The sequence below is a fragment of the Rana temporaria genome, chromosome 7, assembly GCF_905171775.1.
Source record: "Rana temporaria chromosome 7, aRanTem1.1, whole genome shotgun sequence".
NCBI lineage: Eukaryota > Metazoa > Chordata > Amphibia > Anura > Ranidae > Rana > Rana temporaria.
The window spans coordinates 203,201,091-203,226,327 of record NC_053495.1 but is presented as its reverse complement, the minus strand read 5'-3'; the positions used below and the strand labels follow the sequence as shown (position 1 = coordinate 203,226,327).

The 25,237-nt window shown below is 43.7% G+C and overlaps 1 protein-coding gene across 11 annotated transcripts in view; it reads right to left on the bottom strand.

Moving 5' to 3' along the window:
- The window catches only part of DAB1 (DAB adaptor protein 1), an 815,805-nt gene that overhangs the window by 103,865 nt on the left and 686,703 nt on the right, over nucleotides 1-25,237 (bottom strand). For 7 of the 11 annotated variants that reach the window (XM_040360839.1, XM_040360848.1, XM_040360844.1 and 4 more), the window contains 4 exons: nucleotides 18,282-18,413; nucleotides 16,775-16,894; nucleotides 12,754-12,792; nucleotides 5,785-5,850 (listed from right to left, as the gene is read on the bottom strand). In XM_040360839.1, the coding sequence (XP_040216773.1) occupies nucleotides 5,785-5,850; nucleotides 12,754-12,792; nucleotides 16,775-16,894; nucleotides 18,282-18,413 (357 nt within the window). The remainder of the gene's footprint in view (nucleotides 1-5,784; nucleotides 5,851-12,753; nucleotides 12,793-16,774; nucleotides 16,895-18,281; nucleotides 18,414-25,237) is intronic. The other 4 variants (XM_040360840.1, XM_040360845.1, XM_040360846.1 and 1 more) reach the window with 2 other exon arrangements.

Sequence of the window (25,237 nt, the reverse complement as noted above, 5' to 3'; positions counted from 1 at the left end):
CGCTCTATAGTTCTCCCCCCATAGTTCTCCCCCCATAGTTCTCCCCCCATCGTCCTCCCCCCCATCGTCCTCCCCCCATCGTCCTCCCCCCATCGTCCTCCCCCATAGTCATCGCTCCATAGTCATCGCTCCATAGTTCGCCCCTCATAGTCATCGCTCCATAGTCCTCCACCCCAGTCCTCCCTTCATAGTCATCACTCCGTAGTCATCGCTCCATAGTCCTCCCCCCCAGTCCTCCCTTCATAGTCATCACTCCGTAGTCATCGCTCTATAGTTCTCCCCCCATAGTCCTCCCCCCCATCGTCCTCCCCCCATCGTCCTCCCCACATAGTTATCGCTCCATAGTCATCGCTCCATAGTTCGCCCCTCATAGTCATCGCTCCATAGTCCTCCCCCCCCAGTCCTCCCTTCATAGTCATCACCCCGTAGTCATCGCTCCATAGTTCTCCCCCCATAGTCATCGCTCCATAGTTCTCCCCCCATAGTCATCGCTCCATAGTCCTCCCCCCATAGCCCTGACTCCATAGTCCTCCCTCCATTGTCCTCCCCCCCAGAGTCATCACTCCATAGTTCTCCCCCCTTAGTCCTCCCCCCATAGTCCTCCCTCCATAGTCCTCTCCCCACAGTCCTCTCCCCACAGTCCTCTCCCCACAGTCCTCCCCCCATAATCCTCCCCCCATAGTCCTCCCCCCATAGTCCTCCCCCCATAGTCCTCCCTCCATAGTCCTCCCTCCATAGTCCTCCCCCATAGTCCTCCCTCCATAGTCCTCCCTCCAAAGTCCCCCCCCATAGTCCTCCCTCCATAGTCCCCCCCCCATAGTCCTCCCTCCATAGTCCTCCCTCCATAGTCCTCCCCCCATAATCATCGCTTCATAGTCCTCCCTCCATAGTCTTCCCGCCATAGTCATCGTTCCATAGTCCTCCCCCATAGTCATCGCTCCATAGTTCTCCCCCAATAGTTCTCCCCCTATAGTCATCGCTCCATAGTCATCGATCCATAGTCCTCCCCCCATAGTCTTCCCCCCATAGTCTTCCCCCATAATCATCTCCCCATAGTCATCGCTCCATAGTCCTCCCCCCATAGTCCTCCCCCCATAGTTCTCCCCCCATAGTCCTCCCCCCATAGTCCTCCCCCCATAGTCCTCCCCCCATAATCATCGCTTCATAGTCCTCCCCCCATAGTCATCGTTCCATAGTCCTCCCCCATAGTCATCGCTCCATAGTTCTCCCCCATAGTCATCGCTCCATAGTTCTCCCCCAATAGTTCTCCCCCCATAGTCCTCCTACCATAGTCATCGCTCCATAGTCATCGATCCATAGTCCTCCCCCATAGTCCTCCCCTCATAGTTCTCCCCCCATAGTCCTCCTACCATAGTCATCGCTCCATAGTCATCGATCCATAGTCCTCCCCCATAGTCCTCCCCTCATAGTTCTCCCCCCATAGTTCTCCCCTCATAGTTCTCCCCCCATAGTTCTCCCCCATAGTCCTCCCATCCTTTGTATTGTCGGCATCAAGCTGGAAACAATTTTTTTTGTCATGTCAGGGAAATGATACGAGGCCCCAAATATACATAATCCGCATCTGTTATCAGCTACTTAGAGACATTCTTTGAGATATAAAAAATATTTCCTCCGCCGGATATTCCCGCTTGTCTGCGATTAAATACATTTGTTTTGCTAGTTTGGGAAAGTTATTATTAAAGCAGAACTCCGGCTTTCCCTTCACTGAAATGTCTTTCTCTGAATTCACTGCACATTGTTCACCGACACCGGTGATGGGGCACTATTCTTCCTACTGACACCAATGATGGGGCACTATTCTTCCCACTGACACCAATGATGGAACACTAATGATGTGCATTAGAAGCTCCAGCAAGTCAGATAGAGCCCGGCCTCATTTCCTGGTTGGAGGACATCCAGCGTCAACTAGCCCAGTGGTCTGAAAACTACAGCCTGGGCTCCAGATGCGGCCCCCTGCTTGCCCTTCCTGCTGACACCAATTATGGGACACTATTTCTCCCACTGACACCAATGATGGGGTACAATTCCTTCCACTAACACCAATGATGGGGCACTATGTTTCCTACTGACACTGATGATGGGGTACTATTTTTCCCACTGACACCAATGATGGAGCACTATTACTCCCACTGACACCAATGATGGGGTACCATTTCTCCCACTGACACCAATGATGGGGTACCATTTCTCCCACTGACACCGGCCCGTCTAAAGTCTGAAGGACAGTATACTGGCCCTTAGTTTAGAACGTTTGGAGACCCCCCGATGTAGCCCATTCCTCCCCAGCTTGACTGTCCCTGCCTCTGCCCCTTTCATTTATTGGTGTTTTCGGTTTTTCAACCATGGAGGTTCAGTATCACACATGGGCATGCATGCAAGTGCAGCCATTCTGTGAACACCCGCTCCTGCAAACTGACATCCACCCATGAAGAAATGTGGAAATTTGCATAACTAGCAGGGCCAGGCTGAGCCAATTGGTAGGCACCATAAGCGGCTGCCTTAGGGTCTTCATTATGGGGGTGGGGCAAAAAGGGCAGGAAGTGCAACCGATGCCAAAAAATATAATACTTGGAGTTCAGCTTTAAACGTTTTATGTGTTTTTGGTACATATTACCTGAATGGTTTTCAACAACTTTAAAAAAAAAAAAACATGGCGCACTTTCCTTAATGACGAGAAACGGCAATCATACCAATGTCAACAATTTGTGCGTTGAACTAACCGGGCTTAATTTTATTTTTTTAAATCTATAATGCTAACAATTATGATAATTATATTCCCCCGAAAATGTACATTCATGACATTTACTTCCTAATTTTCGTTTACAATGTTTTCCTTCCAGCCAATGAAAAAACAATCTGCAGTGTTTCAGCTTATTCTGGAGTCTATTAAGGCTGCAGATGATCAGCGTTTCTGTGCTAAATTGTTCATTATACACCAAATGATATAAAAAGATACAGAAGAATCAAGGCTTCACTTCCCGATTCCCTTACCGAAGAGCCGAGTGCTTCCACCTGAGAACCGAGCGACTGATCGGCTTTGGCTGCCGACATCGCGGGGCGCCCTGGACAGGTAAGTGTCCATGTATTAAAAGTCACCAGCTGCAGTATTTGTAGCTGCTGGCTTTTAATATTTTTTTTTAGGCGGGACTCCGCTTTAAAGAGATCTTACCACCAACCTAAAAAAATTAAAAAATGGTAAAATTACAGAAACTGAATTATTTTAGATGCTTACTTATTACTAGAGTTTTCCATTCCATATTTGATTTTTAAGTCACCTACAGGCTAGGTTCACACTGCTGCGAATTCAAAATCGCGGTAAAATCACGATTTTACCGCGATTTCGCGGCTGTGATTTTGCCGCGATTTTGCCGCGATTTCGGCCACGATTTAAGAGACATCTGTGCAGTGTTCAATGTAAATCGCGGCCCGAAATCGCAAAAAGTAGTACAGGAACTACTTTTTGAAATCGGTGCAGCGCCGCAGATGCGGCGTCGCACAAATTAGGACAGTGCCATTGCGGACAATTGCCGGCAAATGCCGCCGATTTGAGATGCGATTTGACATGTGAAATCGCATCTCAAATCGTACCAAATCGTACCCAGTGTGAACCTGGGCACAATATGCTTTTGAACTAGCTAAAAAAAAAAAAAAAATTAACTACTCCAGAAGAGTCCATTTCCTAGCAGAGCCACTTTTTCCTTGCGTGCCATAGCCCTTTCCTCTTCTAGGAGAGTCTTATTACTGGCTGTGCTGACCCAGCTCCTTCGCCCCTCCCCCTTTTTACCTCCCTACGTAACCTTTAACGTATCGGGAAGAGAGTGAAGGATAATACTTGAGTGACAGCTTCGAGTTTGTTGGGGCTGCGGACATCACATCCAAGATGGCAGCACCCGTCAGCAGTGGCAAGGGTTTTGGATGTTTGCACAATGGAAGTTATATATTGTAAGTAAATGACATGCCTAAAATATGTAAAATGCACATATAATCTTATAGGAAGATTTTTGTTAAAATTAATGGTGCCGACAAAAGTGTCTCTTGTAGATGGACCTTTTAAAGTACCCTCGGATATGAGATTTTCCAGGCTGGTCCAAATGCTTTTTATTTACTTGTACTTAATGCTTTTGACTTCCATACAATAAAGAATGAAAATACATATAAATAGAATAACAATAACTAATATAAAACAAATATATATATATATATATATATATATATATATATATATATATATATATATATATATATATATATAGACATAGATATACTGTATATCTATTTCTATATATAAAAACTGTATCCATAAAAAAACAAAATAAATATAAAAAAGAAGAAATAATAATAAAAACATATATATATAAAATAAATATTAACTACATGGTAAAATTAACCCAACCTTCAATTTCTTTCATATGTTTTTAAGAATCCTTCTATCCCAACTTTCTAGTAGTAATATTTTTTTAATACTAGAAGTAATACAAAATTTGTGCCAGGCTGGTCCAAATGCTTTTTATTTACTTGTACTTAGGGCCAGATTCACAAATGAGATACGCCGTCATATCTCTGTTTCTATCTATGCGGCTGATTCATAGAATCAGTTACGCATAGATAGCCAGAAGATCCGACAGGTGTAATTGTTTTACACTGTCGGATCTTAAGATGCAATACCGCGGCCGCCGCTGGGGGGAGTTTGCGTCGTAAACCAGCGTCGGGTATGCAAATTAGGAGTTACGGCGATCCCCAACGGTTTTTCGCGTTCGCTACGTCGCCGCTAGTCTAGTTTCCCGTCGCAAAGTTAGTCGTTTTTTTTGGTGCCTTAACTTTACACAGCAATCGTATTACGCGTCGCCGTTAAAAAAAATTACGTCACTTCGCGCAAAGCACGGTGGGAGTTCGGAAACGGAGCATGCGCGGTAGGTCCAGGGGGAGCGCGCCTAATTTAAATGGCACACGCCCATTTGAATTGGCCCGCATTGCGCCGGAGGCCGCCGGCGTAGGTTTTCATCACAAGTGCTTGGTGAATCAGGCACTTGCGATGAAAAATTGCGGCGGTGTAACGTATCTAGGATACGTTACGCCGCCGCGATTCTACGTGAATCTGTATCTATAAAAAACAAAATAAATATAAAAAATAAATAATAATAATAATAATAATAAAAAAATGTCTAAAATAAATATTAACTACATGGTAAAATTAACCCAATCTTCAATTTTGTCCATACGTTTTTAAGAATCTTTCTATCCCAACTTTCTAGTAGTAATATTTTTTTAATACTAGAAATATATATAGATATACATATAGATATCGATATTGATATCTATATCTATCTATCTATCTATCTATCTATCTATCTATCTATCTATCTATCTATCAATCTATATACTGTATCTATGAAAAACACAATAAATATAAAATAAAATAAAAAATAAACAAAATAATACTACATAATTTTTTTTTAAATATAAAATAAATATTAACTACATTGTAAAATTAACCCAACTTTCAATTTCTTCCATGTACGTTTTTAAGAATCCTTCTATCCCAACTTTCTAATAGTAATACTTTTTTAATACTTTTTTAATACTCAAAGTAATACAAAATTTGTGGCAAGCAAATTTCAGTGACAAAATTCAATATAAGATCATTATGATATTCAGACAATGAAAATGACCTAGCAGAATCTACTTTAGATAAATTCCTCGCTAAATATGAATCGTTTTTTTTTTTTTTTTTAAGACACATCTGCTCTCCCCCTCTATAGGTACCTGGTATATGCTTTCCTCTGTGTCTGGGTCTCGTATGGACTCGTGGCCAGCTTCGAACACTATGTACTATGGTATCGTCCAGCAAAGGAGAGAGAGAGCAGAAAACCAGAGCGGGAAAAATAGAAAAGACAGAAAATTCAGGAACAAAAGTAAAAAAAGTAAGCAGCAAACAAGAAATTCAGAAAGTACACAGAGAGCATTTGATACATTTTAGAAGTCAATACGCAAAACGTAGTGCTGTTGAGTAGCAGCTCTGCTGCCCATCTATAGACATGTCATTTGGATGTTCTTCTAGTGTCTGTGGGGACACATGGAGGTCAGTTTGGTCCCAAAATCCAAATATGTGTAAAGGATTGTATCTATGAGAATGTTTTGAACACTTTGTTCCCTGTATAATATATATATATATAGATATGTTGGGACGACCATATTTACATACATGATGTACTTTTCACTTAGCATCTACAATACTGGGACTGATCACGTGAGTAAAGCGAAGATTCCCACCAAGCAGACTGACTGGAAAAACCCATCCAAAACATAATTTTAGTGTCATTTTAAATGGAATAATTTATACAAATAAAATTAATACTTTTATCTTTAGTACCTTACTTTTTTTATTAAAAAAAATCTGTTAAAAAATTATTTTTTATTTTTTTCAAATTTTGCAAGTTTTTTTATTTTCTGTCTACAGATTCCTTAAAAAAATAAAAATAAAAATAAATAAAATAAAATAAAAAACATATGTATTTTTTTTCACATTTTGCTATTGTAGCGGTATGGCCCGTGGGATCCAGAGGCTCTTGAAGGATGTGGGGTACTCCTGTGTCAGCTTCACCAATGACTCTTGGGTCTAGGGTCATCCTATGTCCACTAGGGGCATAGGATGACTGAGAAATGATATCATGGATTACATGAGATGGGACAGTAATGATAATTCATGTATTGCAGGATATCTTGAAATATTACAAGTTGTTACTTCTGAAACCAACAGGTCAATAGAGTGTCTCCTTCAATGTGGAACATAGACTGTTGAGATGTTAATTGATGTTAATCACCTCCAGCTACCTGGCTGTAGTGATGAAAGCTTGCTGTGATTGCATTCTATTGTCTATTGTGTTAATTAAGCCCGTCTCCTAAGATATTTCATGGTGCTATGCTAACTAACCCTGTATTGTGTGAAAGTTCTATTGATGATAATATGTGTTGTGAGTTAACACACTCTAGAGGTCAGACGTCTGACTTATGTTCACTAAAGGAATGTGAATTGTGTAGCAGGTGAGAATAGCTTATCGCGGAGTCAGAAAGTCTGTCTAAGATGTGGATTGAGGGGGACTCGTTAAGCACCCATTGTGTGATATTGTGGGTGGAGTGTGTCATTTGATTACTGCAGCATGCTTTCTAACTGTATATAAGAAAGCTGAGTTTACCATTAAAGTCTATCTGTTTGGAACCAGAGAACAGAGCTTTGTCTCGTTATTCTGGGGAGAAAATCCAATGGGTCCTGTCTGCTGGATTGTGGCGTGTCGGAAGCTGTCTTGGGTTGGTGGAATGGAATATTGTAACGGCGTTAACCCCTGAACCTTACAGCTACTTTTTTTTTTGTCTACAGATTCCTTTAAAAATTCCAAAATAATAATAATAATAATAATAAATAAATAAAATAAAATAAAACATATGTATTTTTTTTCACATTTTGCTACTTTTTTTTGTCTACAGATGCCTTTAAAAATACCAAAATAATAATAAATAAATAAATAATTAAATAAAAAAGAATATAAAGCATGAATTGATAAAAATAAAATATGTTTTCAAGAAAAAAGCCTTGTTTATCCTTAAAAAAAACTATGGGCCAGATTCAGAGAGAAATACGTTACTCCGCAGGGGCGTAACGTATCCCATTTACGTTACACCACCGCAAGTTTTCGACGTAAGTGCCTGATTCACAAAGCACTTGCCTGTAAACTTGCGGCGGCGTAACGTAAATCTGTCCGGCGCAAGCCCGCCTAATTCAAATGGGGCGGGTACCATTTAAATTAGGCGCGTTCCCGCACCGAACGTACTGCGCATGCTCCGTGTGAAAATTTCCCGCCGTGCTTTGCGCGAAATTACTGCGCCCCGACGTGTTTTTTGAACGGCGATGTGCGTAACGTACTTTCGTATTCCCGGACGTCTTACGCAAAAAAATAAAAATGTAAAATTCGACGCGGGAACGACGGCCATACTTTAACATGGCTGATCTAAAGATAAGCCATGTTAAAGCAGGTGTAACTTTGCGACGGGAAAAACCGACTAGCGACGACGTACGAGATTGCGACGAACGCGCGGATCTTCGTGGATCGCCGTAACTAGTCATTTGCATATTCTACGCCGACCGATATGGAATCGCCACCTAGCGGCCGGCCTAGAATTGCATCCTAAGATCCGACGGTGTAAGTCAATTACACATGTCAGATCTTAGGGCTATCTATGCGTAACTGATTCTATGAATCAGCCGCATAGTTAGGACGGGCGGATCACAGAGATACGACGGCGTATCAGGAGATACGCCGTCGTATCTCGTTTGTGGATCTGGCCCTATATTTGTATTTCATGGCGTACCATCCATGGGTGCAGGGTGTTCACTGTACACGGGGGCCCCAAGGGGTAGGGGGGGCCCACTGTGCTCTGACACAACACGGCATCCATGGATGATCTGTACCCACTAATTTAATGATTACTTTGTTATCGTAAATAATGACAAATTAATTACCGTATCAATAGGCCAATACATTTTTAAAATGGCAAGGGGTGTATAGGGGTGAGAGCTGTTAGTGGCTGGTATAGCGAGCAGAAACTTTGCTACCAAAATTGAATGACCCTCACCGATTGTACCCAGACCTGGTAGAATAACATACCATCAGGGTTCACCACTTATGTTATTAGGTTACTTAATTAATTTGCATAGCTCAGCCGAGATTTAATTTCCCCCCTTCTTGCCATCACTGCCGGGGCTGGAGTTTGCTGTGAAGGAACGCAGCTGAGGGATACAGAGGAAGTGACATTGACGGCGATGTATAATGCCGCAGATTAACTCATTGCCACCGTGTCACTTGTACTTGATCGAGATAATCTGATTTGGCTCAGAGAGCTTATTAATTCAGGATTAATACTAAAACAATGTGACTGCCAGCCGGCTGGGGTGTTGTATTCACCATTCAGCTCTGACAACAAAAGGAGAACCGCGAGCTCCGAGCCGCCTGATTGTGCGATTTTTTTCTTTTTTTTTTGAACATTCATTTCCGCAGCTGATGGATGGCTCTTTTGTTATGGACTGTGAGAAGTGCTTTGACTCCGGGGGCATGGAAATGGGGAAGGACGGTGGTTGTGTAGGCAGAACATGTTGCTAAGTGAAACAAATCTTTTCCTTGCAGCACCGGGATCCAGAATTCAATTCCTAACAGGGCTTAGTTTGTTTTCTTTGTGGTTTAACCACTTAAGCCCCGGACCATATTGCTGCCTAAAGACCCAAGGGGTTTTTACAGTTCGGGACTGCGTCGCTTTAACAGACAATTGCGCGGTCGTGCGACGTGGCTCCCAAACAAAATTGGCGTCCTTTTTTCCCCACAAATAGAGCTTTCTTTTGGTGGTATTTCATCACCTCTGCGGTTTTAATTTTTTGCGCTATAAACAAAAATAGAGCGACAATTTTGAAAAAAATGCAATATTTTTTACTTTTTTCTATAATAAATATCCCCCAAAAACATATATAAATTTTTTTTTTCCTCAGTTTAGGCCGATACGTATTCTTCTACCTATTTTTGGTAAAAAAAAACGCAATAATCGTTTATCGGTTGGTTTGCGCAAAATTTATAGCGTTTACAAAATAGGGGATATTTTTTTTTAATTTTTTTTATTTTTTTTTACTACTAATGGCGGCGATCAGCGACTTTTTTCGTGACTGCGACATTATGGCGGACACTTCAGGCAATTTTGACAAATTTTTGGGACCATTGTCATTTTCACAGCAAAAAATGCATTTAAATTGCATTGTTTATTGTGAAAATGACAATTGCAGTTTGGGAGTTAAACACAGGGGGCGCTGTAACATTTAGGGATCACTGTGTGTGTGTTTACTAGTGTAGGGGGGAGTGGCTGTAGGAATGACATCATCGATCGGATCTCCCCTATAAAGGGAATCACCCGATCGATGCGCCGCCACAGTGAAGCACGGGGAAGCCGTGTTTACATACGGCTCTCCCCGTTCTTCAGCTCCGGGGAGCGATCGCGACGGAGCGGCTAAAAACAAATAGCCGCGCCGTCGTCCCGGATCGCTCCCCGAGCGGACCCGACCTCCGCATGTAGCGGGGGGGGGGGGTCCCGATCGGACCCCCCACCCACGTCTAGCAGAGGACGTACAGGTACGTACATGTGCCTGTCCGTTCCATTCTGCTGACGTATATGTACATGAGGAGGTCGGGAAGTAGTTAAAGGGGCTGTAAAGATACAATTTTTTTCCTAAATAGCTTCCTTTACCTTAGTGCAGTCCTCCTTCACTTACCTCATCCTTCCATTTTGCTTTTAAATGTCCTTATTTCTTCTGAGAAATCCTCACTTCCTGTTCTTCTGTCTGTAACTCCACACAGTAATGCAAGGCTTTCTCCCTGGTGTGGAGTGTCGTGCTCGCCCCCCTCCCTTGGACTACGGGAGAGTCCGGACGCCCACTAACACACAGTTCCTTTCTCTATCTGCAACGTAGAGAGCGTCCTGACTCTCCTGTAGTCCAAGGGAGGGGGCGAGCACGACACTCCACACCAGGGAGAGAGCCTTGCATTACTGTGTGGAGTTACAGACAGAAGAACAGGAAGTGAGGATTTCTCAGAAGAAATAAGGACATTTAAAAGCAAAACGGAAGGATGAGGTAAGTGAAGGAGGACTGCACTAAGGTAAAGGAAGATATTTAGGGAAAAAAGTTGTATCTTTACAACCCCTTTAAGTGGATGTGTCTCCGCCGAATCCGCCGCAGAGACCACTTTTATCTTATAGCGGAAGAAGAGGATACCGGGGTTATGGTAGCTAGTTGCTACCATAACAATGGTATTCCTCTTCAAAGTAGCGATGTATAATGATGTTGGGCGGTCCGTAAGTGGTCGGGATCCGCTCACAACCCTGGAACGGCACCTGGCTCAAACTCTCAGAGCCCGCTGAGAGCCTGAGCTGGCCACTCCCGCCCCCTCCACAGCCCAATGCCCCAGTGAGCGTGGGGGGCAGGGCAGAGAGTCTGTGATTGACAGTCACCAGCTCTCTGCTCATGGAGCACTGAGAACCGAGCGATCGGCGGTGTTTGATCGCTCGGTTCTCAGTCTTAGAGCCGGCAGGGGACAGATGCAGCATTGCTGCATTGACCTAGGTAGGTATGATTCTTGAAAAAATAAATACTTCTCTTTTAAGCCTTTAGAACAACTTTATAGCCCAACTGGGAAATCTGAAAAATTCTTCCTTGCAGTGGGGCTGCATCGCGCGCGGCAAGAGTTAATTGCTTGTTTATTCTAGGGGTAAGGGCAATTTAATTTAGCCCATCCTCGGCTCCCCCCAGTGGACTGTGCCAGACAGGGCTGCTGCTAAGGCAGTACAGTCAGTCCTGTTGTACCGGGCCCTATCAGCTCAACATGGGGGCCCAAGCACCTTTACACTTCTATTCTGCAAAACAACAAACAGGGCTCCCTATAGAAGCAGAAATCTCAGTAATGATCACATGCTTTAAAGCCTAAAGGAGAGATCTGGGGTCTAATAGACCCCAGATCTCTCCATAAAGAGGACCTGTCATGGCTCATTCTATTACATGTTCCAAGTCAGGACAGGGGAGGGGCCAGGGTTGGGTCAAGGGCGGGTCAAAGGGGCCCCAAAGGGTAAGCTGTAAGGGGCCCCATGATTTCTAACAGCAGCCCTGCTGCCAGAGGACTGGGTAAGAAAAACATTTTTTTTATGCCCCCTAGGCTAAAATAAGCAGATTACTTTAAAGATAATAATGAAAATAATGAAAAGATGAAAAAAGAGATGCATGACAAATGTATTACAACAATTCTCTTCGGGTCATGTATATACATTGCAGGGATTTAGCTAATTTCATGGGAATTGGTTTACTGGTAACCCAGTAACTTCCCTCTTCCAGAGTGGGAGGCACTGCCTACTTTACTCACATGATCAGTCAGTGTTCTAGAAAGAGGCATGCATCATCCTCATCACCCCTGTGTTGACAGCAAATGTTAAAAAGAAACTATTATGGTTTTGGGTAAAAAAAATTCTACATGTATACATTCTTTGTTTTACAAATATACATTTAATACATGACAAGGATCCCCAAAGCACTATGGGTTAGGTAAAAAGAAAGTACTGCTGTAATGATTCCCTTTGTGGCAGAATGGCTCTCAATAAAACCTAGGACTGAGCCATCTGATAAGGGATGAGTCACTTGTGATGATTCATCCACCTTTGTAGGTAAAAACTCAGCTTTAGCTAATGAGCTCTGTATACAACAGTTTTTTTTCAACAAAGAAACAAATAGATAAACATTTTTAAAGGAGCCTAAAGATCTACCTACTGGCTCAAAAGGAGAAATAAATAAAATAAATATGCAACATTTCTTAATTTTTATTGATTTTTAAATCTCGACCACAATAAATAAAAAACAACACTAGTGTGCACCCCAAAAAAATTCTTGTTGTAGCAATATATATTCCTTCCTTGTTTTTAAATAAATAATTGTATGTATTTAGGATTAGGTTAACTAGACAGAAATTATAAAAATTTCCATAATCCCATGTTACATAACAAGAGTATAATTTAGGTAATTTAAAAATCAAATCTAAACAGCAGACAGTAATTTAGCAAAAGAAAAGAGTAGGCATTATAGACAAACAAGTACAAGCAGGGTTTTCACTGATACAGCGACTTTCAGTAGTGAGCACATGCGTGAGCAGATGCATTTACCTGATATACGGGATCTTCTACATCTTCTTCCAAAATAGTCTGAAGCAAGCCAAGCAGAAGTAAGAAAGGAACGGGAAATAAAAGGCATGAGAATAAAAACTGCAATTGGAGTGAAGGACAGGAAAGGCGCAGTTGGACGAGATTTCAGATCCAAGCATATCGACAGATTGATTTTTTTTATACCTACATCATCCATTAGAGCATATGAATATAAAATTACATATATTAAAATAGACAACACATCGTCATATCATTAGGGATGATTTAAATGCCCATTACAGCTCCACATTGAGCATATCTTGCACCCATTACTGTACCACTAACAATATTTTTTTAACTCCTCTATAAGAGCAAGCTCTTTGCCTGAACATAGACATGAAACATCCAGACATTTTCAACAGATGATCTCAGAGCTAATGTGTATGGACTTCTACGATTGAGAGGGAAAGCGATCTGACAGATGATAAAACCTATTCCAATTTACAGTTCCCTTAATAGACAACCACAGCCATCAGCATGGTCCTGGGCTGATATCCTTCTTGTCTTTCTCTTAATAGCAATAAAAACAACCATTTAGTTAAAGCGGGAGTTCACCCTAAAAAAAAAATTTAAGATTAGATTCATGCTCATTTTGTCTAGGGGAATCGGCTCGTTTTTTAAAAACGAAGCAGTACTTACTGTTTTAGAGAGCGATCTTCTCCGCCGCTTCCGGGTATGGTCTTTGGGACTGGGCGTTCCTTCTTGATTGACAGTCTTCCGACAGGCTTCCGACGGTCGCATCTATCGCGTCACGAGTAGCCGAACGTCGGTGCGGCGCTATACGGCGCCTGCGCACCGACGTTCGGCTACTTTCGGAAAATCGTGACGCGATAGATGCGACCGTCGGAAGACTGTCAATCAAGAAGGAACGCCCAGTCCCGCAGCCCATACCCGGAAGCGGCAGAGAAGATGTATCTCTAAAACGGTAAGTACGGCTTTGATTTAAAAAAAACTACCCGATTCCCCTAGACAAAATTGTCATTTCCGGGTGAACCTCCACTTTAACCTGGATACTCATATTTATTTAGCCTGCTGGTGGAACGAAAAAAAAACTATACACTATACCCTGCTTTAACAAATTATCATAGCAATACCTTCACCACACTGAATGAGAGAAAATCCATATACCCTAAAAGTAAACTCAACTTGCCCATTTTAGATTTTGGCAAGATCTAATTTCGCATTTCAGTTAAAATATTTACTATTACTATTATTTTCTTATTTTATTAAAGTATAACCCAGAAAATTATGTCTAGAAGGCATAAAAATAAACAAAAAATCCTCCAATGAATGAATAGGATCGACTGTACTATAACACAACTTATAATATTTACACAAACTTTTACAATATTAAAAACCTTTGCTGTAACCAGTGAGAGATTTTGAATTCTGTTTTTGTGAAAAATCCATAAATAATGTGAATATCCTAAAGTAAAAAGACTTTAAAGGGATAATTCCCTCTTCCCTAACTGATATACCAGTTTCAAATTGATTCCAGCTGATTAAAGTGATTGTAAAGCTTTATTTTTTGTTAAATAAAATATCAAACATGTTATACTTACCTGCTCTGTGTAATGGTTTTGCACAGAGCGGCCCTGATCCTTTTCTTCTCGGGCCCCCCACCGGCGATCCTGGCTCCTCCTCCCCACCGAGTGCTCCCATAGAAAGCTTCTTTCTTTGGGGGTACTCATGGGAGGTGCTTACTCCTGAAAGGCCCTTTCTGTGCTTTTTGACACAAACAGCGGAACTCAGGCTCCCCCCCCCCTCCCTCATCACAGAATTTGACTGACAGATTGCTTTCAACCTTCCCTGTGAGGAAGGAGAGAGCTCAGAGAGGCGCTGCTCTCATGCACAGTGCTGGATTAGGATCTGACTCAGGTAAGTATGGGGGGGGGGATCCTGTGACATGGAAGGTTTTTTATCAGGGAAGACATCTGCAAGGCACAGCTGCTGTTCCCCATCGCACGCCTGAGCGCAGGCGAAAACCAAGGACGCTCAGAACGGCCATGGGCGCTTCTGCAAATGCGCATGCGTGCACGCGCCCGTTATCAGAACTGGTGCCAGTCGGCCTATTTAAACATAGCTGTGACACTGACTTTTTGCTGCTTGGTCTACAGCATTTACCTGAACCCCGATACTTGTGTGGGTGACTTCTGATACCAACCCGGCTTGCTCCTGACTACCTCTGCCTGCTTCCTATCCTGACCTCTGGCTTCCTATGGATCAATCCCTGTCTCTGCTATTCAGTACCTGTTGCTAAACCTGCCTGTGGCCTGACTACGCTTTTGCCTGCTGCTTCTGCCTGATCTGATGATCCGTTACTGAAAACCTGCCTGTGACCTGATTACGTTTGTGCCTGATCTGCCTGTCTGTTGTCAACCCGGTTTGTCTGACCCCGCTTCCAGCTGCCAGTCTGCTACAGTTCCTGCTTCCGGTGGTGCTCCTCTGCTCGCATATCGCCAGGTCTGCCAGCCTGTCTGCCACCTCGCTTGCCTGCCACCTGTTGGGTCCAGCATTCGGTTCGTGAGTTCCCAGCTTCTACTGTCACAGATTTCTGAACTGTTCATAGGCACTCTTACTCTTACTTCCAGCATAGAGCCCGAGTGTCAGGTCCTGGGTCTGAACCTGCAACCTCTACTGTGTCTGATGATCTCTCTTCTTGCTGAGCCACCTGAAATGCTGGACAGCTCCCTGCCTGATTTCCTTATACAATCTAGTTTTGTGTCTTGTCTCTCTTGAACCTTGAACTCTTTGCTCCTCCCATGTCCCTCCCATGCCTTTGCACTTCCTGTTTGCTAGATTATTGTGCGCTCTCCAGCCAATATCTTATTCTTGTCACTCCTGCTGTCTGGCTCGTTCCTTGACTACACTTCTGCTTGATCCCAGCCTGTGACCACTTGTTACCAAACTTTAGCTTGTTTACTGACTATGCTTCTTCTTGATCCCCACCTGCTATATCTGCTACAGGACCCTGGCTTGCTCACCTCATTGGTGAGGCGATCTTGAGGACCATGACCTGGTACTAACATGTGGCAAAACCCATCTCCATCCTTGGGAGCTTTGATTAGAACACACACCTCGGATGAGCCCATGTCTTCAGCCAGGGTGACCTGCTGTTGCACTTATCCAGGTGGTCAGTGGGAGCCTCTATTTTGCTATAGCAATGGGTCTCTGAGCCTGACTCCTGACCATGACACTGAGCTTTGGCGGGACCAGCTCCAGATCTTGTGACCACTTTGACAGCCAAACACAGTGGTCACATGATCACTAATCCTTCTCGCTCCCACCAGGTATTCAGAACTTTTAAAATAGATGCTGAGGCAAAAGGGGTTAACATATCTTCTGTTGGACAACAGAACACACCCTACCCTATGGAGAAGACTGACAACACTGCTTGGGATTTCAGCATAGCAGAGGCATTGTTGTCAGCTCACTATAGGAGGTTAGGTTCTGGTAGATGAAGATAAAAAAGGGATAAAACGTGAAAAAATGTGCTTGTATTGCAAAAAAACAAACAAAGTCAAACCCTTCCCGCCCTGCCCTGGCATTCCTTTAGGCAGGTCTATATGCCCAGGGGACAGGCGGGACTTCCTGATCACATGATAACTTTGATTGGCTGGCACAGCGGTCACATGATTGGGAGCATATCCTGCTGGCTCTCGATCATGACCATAGACAGAGAGCTGGTTTATGACAGCTCGGTCACTGTGCTATGAGCGTGCTCTCAGCACAGAAATCTTGGCCGCCCATGGATGCGTATGTGCGGCGTGTGGCCATTTAAGTCCACCCTCTTTGCTGGCCCACATATGCATCACATAGGCAACACAAGGTTAATTATCCAATCGTAACAAATTCTAATTTTCTAATTCCGTTAGTCACCCTAAAAAAATAAATAAAAAAAAATAAAGCTAGCGCCTTATGTTAACGAGTATAAGCTTTACCGCCGACCGAATAAAAATGCTCCGCGAGACAGCGTAGGTACCTGATATACGGCCTGCTCGCACTGTTTATCCTTTTGTGCCTTCTTTTCCATTTCCTCCCTCTGCTTCAGCTCGTAGATAAGCTGGAACAAATCTCGCAAATCCAAAATGACTGGCTCGGCCTGAAATCGAAGGACAGGGTTTGAAATTAGTTTTCCGTCAGGATTTCATCTATTTCACTCCTGACAGCGGCAAAAACAACGCGGATTCTAAATAGCGCCTGACTCTTCGGCATAATCAGGGACTTGCAACACCGCCACGTTTAGCATGAAGATCAAACTTTCCCAAGGAAGCGATTTATCAAGAGGGGGTGAAGGAAACCCATCTTCGACTGACAGTGCATACATTTATGCATCTCTCTCCCTGGCTCATGTTTAAGGATTTTGTGATAAAATATGAAGTGGGTTCAGAAATAAGATGAAAATACACCAGGCAAGGGTGTGTATTTTTTATCCTAGGAACCTATTCTGCATAATGCATTTGAATTTTTCCTCTGCCTCTGATGAATGACACTGAAACATTGAATACTGTACTCAGCTTACATTATAGTATAGAAAAAATAGCCACATAAATATAAATAGGAACACTGTGCAATACAGAAAATCACTGGGAATGCAGCCTATCCATTTACTAGAGACGGGTGACATCACTGAGAATTAAGCCTATCCATTCAGTAGAGACCGGTGACATCACTGAGAATGAAGCCTATCCATTCACTAGAGACCGGTGACATCACTGAGAATGCAGCCTATCCATTCACTATAGACCAGTGACATCACTGAGAATGCAGCCTATCCATTTACTAGAGACCAGTGACATCACTGAGAATGCAGCCTATCCATTCACTAGAGACCGGTGACATCACTGAGAATGCAGCCTATCCATTCACTAGAGACCGGTGACATCACTGAGAATGCAGCCTATCCATTCACTAGAGACCAGTGACATCACTAGGAATGCAACCTATCCAACCAATAGAGACAAGTGACATCACAGAGAATGCCGCCTATCAATACACTAGAGACCAGTGACATCACTAAGAATGCAGTCTATCTATTCACTAGAGACCAGTGCGATCACTGAGAATGCAGCCTATCCATTCACTAGAGACCGGTGACATAACTGAGAATGCAGCCTATCCATTCACTAGAGACCGGTGACATCACTGAGAATGAATGCAGCCTATCCATTCACTAGAGACCGGTGACATCACTAAGAATGCAACCTATCCATTCACTAGGGATCATCAACATCACAAAGAATATATGGATGAATTGTATTCTTTTGCATTATGTTCTCATTCAGGAGAAGAACATATTTGCATGGAGCCAGTGCAGATGTGGAAACCCAACATCCTATCTATGAGATATTTTGAGTTTTACATTCAGGTAGACCTGCAGTCGGTACACTAATAGCCGCTGAAGAAGTGAATTTGGATTTCGCACATTTTCTGAAATTCCATTTACTAGAGGCGGAAATGGATGGAAAAAAACAAAGTAATACACTTACCGCCTGAGCAGTTTTTATTGCCACAAATCTGTGGTTTCCCTCCTTCCCGCATACATATCCAAACGCCCGATGGTCTGTAATGTCCTTGGCGATGTATGAGATTTCGTGTACTGCATGGTGATGATGAAGGATCTATGGAAATAAAAAAAGAAAATGTAATACGCCAAAACAAACTTTTTTAAAGAAATGGAGAGTTTAGAAAAGAAACAAAATGAGGAATGAAAGTTTCCCTCAAGGCAATTGTATTATACAAGTGGAACCTCGGATTGCGAGTATCGCGGTTAACAAGCATTTCGCAATACAAGCACTGGGCTGGATTCAGATACCTGAGCGTATTTTTATACCGGCATAACGTATCTCCGATACGTTACACCGCTGTAACTTTGGGTGCAAGTTCTGTATTCAGAAAGAACTTGCGCCCTTATTTACGGCAGCGTAACGTATGTGTTGCGGCGTAAGGCCAGGTAATTCAAATGGGGATGTTGGGGCGTGTTGTATTTAAATTTGACTTGACCCCGCGTTTTTTACGTTTTTTTTAACGGCGTATGCGCCATCCGTAAAATATCCCAGTGTGCATTGCGCCAAAGTACACCGCAAGGACGTATTGAAATCGACGTGCACGTAAATGACGTCCAGCCCTATTCGCGAACGACTTACGCAAACAACGTAAAATTTTTAAAATTCAACGCGGGAACGACGGCCATACTTAACATAGGATACGCCGCACATACCCCTCATATAGCAGGGGTAACTTTACGCCGGAAAAAGCCGAACGCAAACGACGTAGAAAAAAAAACGCCGGGCGGTCGTTCGTTTCTGAATCGGCGTAAATACTAATTTGCATATTCCTTGCGTAAACATATGGAAGCGCCACCTAGCGGCCAGCCAGAAAATGCAGCCTAAGATACGACGGTGTAAGACACTTACACCTGTCGGATCTTAGGGATATCTATGCGTAACTGATTCTCTGAATCAGGCGCATAGATACGACCTCCCGCACTCAGAGATACGACAGCGTATCAGGAGATACGCCGTCGTATCTCTTTTCTGAATCCGGCCCAGTGTATTTAAAAAAATTGTAACTCGGTTTACGAGTGTTGTTTCGCAAAACATGCACGATTCAGGCCAAAGCGGTTTGCAGTACTGCGTTTGGCCTGAGGTGGGGGGGTGCCAGAGCCGAGTCAAACATCGCCGATTGGCGCCGTTTTGGAAATGCACAGAAATGCCTGAGGACAGCTCTGCTGACCTCTGCAAATCTCGGGAACAAAGGTTTGCCGAGGTGTCCTCTGGCCTTTTCGGGTGTTTCCGAGGCTCTCCGGCGCCCCTCCCCCACCTCTGGCAAAATACGGTATTGCATGCCTTGAAGTCAATGCGGAACTAATTATTTTAGTTTCCATTAACTTTAATGGTGAAACTCGCTTTGATATGCGAGTACTTTGGATTACGAGCATTCTCCAGGAACAGATTATGCTCGTAATCCGAGGTTCCACTGTATATTTTTTTAGTTAAAAAAAAGGGGAGAATGGTTCCATTCTTTGTTGCACGTTTGTCTCCGGGGATTTTTTAAGACTTCCTGTCCTACCAAACTTTTTTCATAGCTATTAAGAGGAACTCTCCAGTGAAGATACGTACAAACTATTATCAGTTTGGCATTCTCAATGCCGAAGCAACATAGAATGGACGAGGCAAGACTTTGAAGACCAACGCTCATGTTTTCATGCCATTCCATCACTTTCTAAAGCCATGGGGCACCTTAATTTGTGCTGTTAGAGTGTATTTTTTTTTTCGGCAAGCCTACTAAAAATACATATAGCCAGATTCAGGTATAGTTACGCCGGCGTATCAGTAGATACGCCGTTGTAACTCTGAATCCGCACCGTCCTACATTTAAGCGTATGCTCAAACTGAGATACGCTTAAATGTTGCTAAGATACGAGCGGCGTAAGTCTTCCTACGCCGTCGTATCTTAGCTCTCTATTTACGCTGGCCGCTAGGGGCGCGTACGCTGATTTACGCCTAGAATATGTAAATCAGCGAGATACACCTATTCACGAACGTACGCTCGCCCGTCGCAGTAAAGATAAGGCCTTTTCAGGCGTAAAGATTAACCACCAAAAAGATGGCGCAGGCAATGTTAAGTATGGACGTCGGAACCGCCAGTGAAGTCGATTCAGAATAGGGCTGGGCGTAAGTTACGTTCACGTCAAAAGCATTGACAATTTGCAACGTGATTTGGAGCATGCGCACTGGGATACGACCGCGGCCGTTCGTTCAAAATGTCATTTACGTGGGGTCATGCTTTATTTACATAAAACACGCCCACCTCTTCACAATTTGAACTAGTCGCGCTTACGCCGGCACATTTACGCTACGCCGCCGTAACTTAAGACTCAAGTGCTTTGTGAATACAGCACTTGCCTCTCTAACTTGTGGCGGCGTAACGTAAATTACATACGCTACGCCCGCACAACTTTAAGCCGCCGTTCGTGAATCTGGCCAATAAACATCAATTGAGTCAATGGAAACCGCTAGCAAGTCGGCTAGTATCTGAATATACTATAGTGGATTATGCTGAAGTAAAACATCCACCCTGATTGTCTTGTTGGATTTTCAGACTTGGACATAAAGAAGAAATGAAAAGAAGGATTTTTTATTCCTTATCAAGTGTGGTGGATTATGGGATAACGCTTCCAAATAGCTGGTATTAGGGGACTTTAGCTGTATGATCCCGGGTAATGCAGCCGGCTGATTGTTGTATTGATTGTGGAGAGGAAAAAAAAAACCTCTAGTTTCCGACCAGTGGTGACATTAAAAGAGCTATCAAAGAATTTGATATTAAACAAATTATCTTGTTATGACCGTTAAGACAACAGAATGCACAATTTCCACTTGGGTTTCATCATCTTCTAAGAGACTTTACAATAGGTTGTATAAAGGATAGATTTTTGACTTTGATAACAATCTTCCCTGATAGACTCTTGCATCTAACAAATGCAGCCGGTTGTGGAAATTTTATGAAGATGTATATAATATGTATTGTCATAGTGGCTCTCAGTATTAGTACTCCCGCAGCCCGCTCTAAAGAGTCCCGTCTGGTAGTGAAAAACTTCCTGGGTTTGAAGACGGGTGTTTGCAGAGTGCCAGCGAGAGGGCCCCTGTGCGATGCACAGACATTCATCTGGAGGAGATATGTTCACTCTGCAAGGACATTATCGGTTATGGGGAGATGATCGCTCTTGTCTCTGCTGTGTTTCTGATTGGCACGTAGCAGAACGCATAGCATACACCCGAAGATATCCTCCCATCCACAGGAACGGTAGTATAATCCGGGTATGCGCTGTTCCTTTCTGAACAACGCAGAATGAGGCCCCGTACACACGACCGAACATGTCCGCTGAAACTGGTCCGCGGACCAGTTTCCGTGGACATGTCCGACCGTGTGTAGGGCCTAGCTGACATTTTTCTGGCCTAGCGGACATGTTTCCAGCGGACAAAAGTTTCTTAGCATGCTAAGAAACTTGCCCGCTGGAAACATGTCCGTCGGACATGTCCGATGGTTAGTACGACTCATCGGACATGTCCGCTGGTTATGACGTATAACCAGCAGCCCAAAATCCCCCGCATGCGTCGAATTGATTCGACGCATGCGTGGAAGCATTGAACTTCTGTGTCAGAGAACGTCGGTGTCTTCTATGTCACCGCGTTCTCTGTCCACAGGGATTTTGGTCTGATGGTGTGTACACACATCAGACCAAAAGCTCCCAGCAGACATGTCCGATGAAAACGGTCCGCGGACTCTGATCGTCTCTGTATCTCTAAGTGCAGTTCTGAGTTCCTCTCTTCAGTTATCCCAGTGATCCCTGTGCACCCCTTTTCCTTCCAGTAACCCCTGTGTTGCCTGTATCTCTAGTGTCCTATTCTAACCCATGTACACTCCTGTGTCTTCAGTGTCCCCTGTGGCCCTTGTGCACTTTTGTGTTTCCAGTAACCCCTGTGCTGCCTATGTCTTCAGTGTCCTCTGCGACCCCTTTGCATTCCTGTGTCTCCAGTGTCCTCTGTGCTCTCCTGTGTCCCTTGAGCACTCCTGTGTCTCCAGAGACCCCTGGGACCCCTGTGCACTCTTCTGTCTCCAGAGTCCCCTGTGACTCCTGTGCAGTCCTGTGCAGACCTGAGGTGTGCCCTGGTCGGCTGGTCGGTATGCCAAGAAAGGGGGCATACCCAAGATAAGTAATGAATAATTGTAGAAGAGGAATGCGCAAGGGGAGGTGCCCTGAAAAGGGGGAATGGGTGGGAGGGTATCGCACACCGGAACAGACAAGGGATACAGGTGGGCGTGCTGCTTGAATACCCCACTGGACTCCACCCATAAATTCAGGCCACCATACTGGCCTTCATATATATATATATATATATATATATGTAATGGTCAGGGGTTAACACTGTTTACGATATTCCATTCCACCAACCCAAGACAGCTTATCCGACACTCCAACAATCCAGCAGACACGATCCATTGGATTTCCCCCAGAAACGAGACACACATAGCTCTGTCTTTGGTTCCAAAACAAATGAATACTTTAATGGTAAACTCAGCTTGTTATATACAGTTAGAAACCAAATCTGGACAATGACTCAACTCCACCCACAACATCACACAAAGGGGTGCTAACGAGTCCCCCTTAATACACATCTTAGACTGACTTTCTGATTCCGCGCTAAGTTTTTCTCACCTGCTACATAATGCACATTCCTTTAGTAGACATAATTGACATGCTAATCCACTACACCTGAAAGGTCAGACATCTGACCTTTCAGACTGCCAACACATACCTATCATCAATAGAACTTTCACACAATACAGTGTCATTAGCATACACAATGAAAGGTTCTTGAGAGGCAGACTTAATTAGCACAATAGACAATAGAATGCAATCACAGCAAGCTTTTATCACTACAGCCAGGTAGACTTAATTAGCACCTCAACAGTCTGTGTCCCCACATGAATGAGTCACTCTGCTATTGACCTGTTGGGGTCAGAATTAACCACCTGTAATATTTCAAGATATCCTGAAAATACATGAATTATCGTTACTGTCCCATCTCATGTAATCCGAGATATCAGTTCTCAGTCATCCTATGCCCCTATTGGACATAGGATGACCCTAGACCCAAGAGTCATTGGTGAAGCTGGCACAGGAGTACCCCGCATCCTTCAAAAGTCTCTGGGTATCACGGGCCATTTTGTTACAATATATATATATATATATATATATACTAGTGCTGTCAGTTAAACGCGTTATTAACGGCGTTAACACAAACCCATGTTAACGCCGTAAATTTTTTTATCGCGCGATTAACGTTCGGGGGTTATACCGGGATGATGCCTGCAGCCGCAGGCATCATCCCGGTACCGTTGTTTAGAGCGGCCGATCGGCTATCCAAACATAACAACCGATGCGGCTAAAAGCCGCTCGGTTGTTATGCCGGAGGAGCGGGAGGGGACATCCCCCCCTCCCGCCGCCTTTCGCCGCTCTGACCGGGCCTCCCGTCCCACCGGGAGACCCGATCCCCCATCCGGCGCCTTCTGTGTTCAGGCGGAGACTGACACTAAGCCGTAAACGGCTTTGATTCAGTCTCCGCATTGAAACCACGGAAGCGGCGTTATGACGTCACTTCCGGGTTTCTCGGCTGCCAATGGCGCCGGATTTAAAAAAGTACACAGTATTCAGAATCGCCGTTTTCGGCGATCTGAATACTTTGAAGTGCAAAGGAGGGCTCGGAGGTCTTTTAGACCCCCGATCCCTCCATAAAGAGGACCTGTCACCACCTATTGCTGTCACAAGGGATGTTTACATTCCTTGTGACAGCAATAAAAGTGATCAAAATGTAAAAAAATAAAAAAACACAATTTAATATTATAAAAAAAAAAAAAAAAAATGTTTTAAAGGGTGAACCTCCTTAATCGCGCGATTAATCGTGAGTTAACTATGACATTAATGCGATTAATCGCGATTAGAAATTTTAATCGCTTGACAGCACTAATATATACTGTATATAATTATATAAATATGTAAATTATATAAATTAAATAAAAATAAAACAATCAATTTATTAATATATCAAGGGCCAGATTCACAAAGAGATACGACGGTGTATCTACAAATACACCATCGTATCTCTGTCTTACACTGGTCCTATCTATGCGCCTGATTCATAGAATCAGATACGCATAGATAGGGCTAAGATCTGACAGTGTTACACTGTGTTACACTGTCGGATCTTTTTTTCAATTTAAAAATGGCGCCGGGGGCGTTCCCGCTGATTTACGATAAATAATATGTAAATCAGCGAGATTCACGAACGTACGCGGACCCGACGCAGTCTTCTTACGACGTTTCCGTAGCGGCTTTCCCGGCGTATACTTACCCCTTCTTTTATCAGGCGCAGCCAATGTTAAGTATAGCCGGCGTTCCCGCGTCAAATTTGAATTTTTTAACGTCGTTTGCGTAAGTCGTTCTCGAATACGGACGGACGTCGTTTACGTAAGCGTCGAAACCACTGACGTCCTAGCGACGTCAGTGGGAGCAATGCACGCCGGGAAATTTCGCGGACGGCGCCTGCACATTTAAATCGGCGCGGGAACGCGCCCGATTTAAATAGTACACTCCCCTAGCCGCGGAATTAGAATTCCGCCGGGGGATTTAGGATCCGCCGTCGCAAGTTTGGAGGTAAGTGGTTTGTGAATTAGCCACTTGCCTCCTAAACTTGCGGGAGCGGATCTTAATTCACGTAGATCGAGCGGATCTATAGATCCGCTGATCTACGTGAATCTGGCCCCAAATATTTCCAAAATCTGCCCAATGGGTGAAAATAATGTTGCCATGGCTGAAGAGAAACCTAAGAATATAATTTTTGTTACCATTCCTTTTTACTTCCGTCACAACTGATTTGGCGTA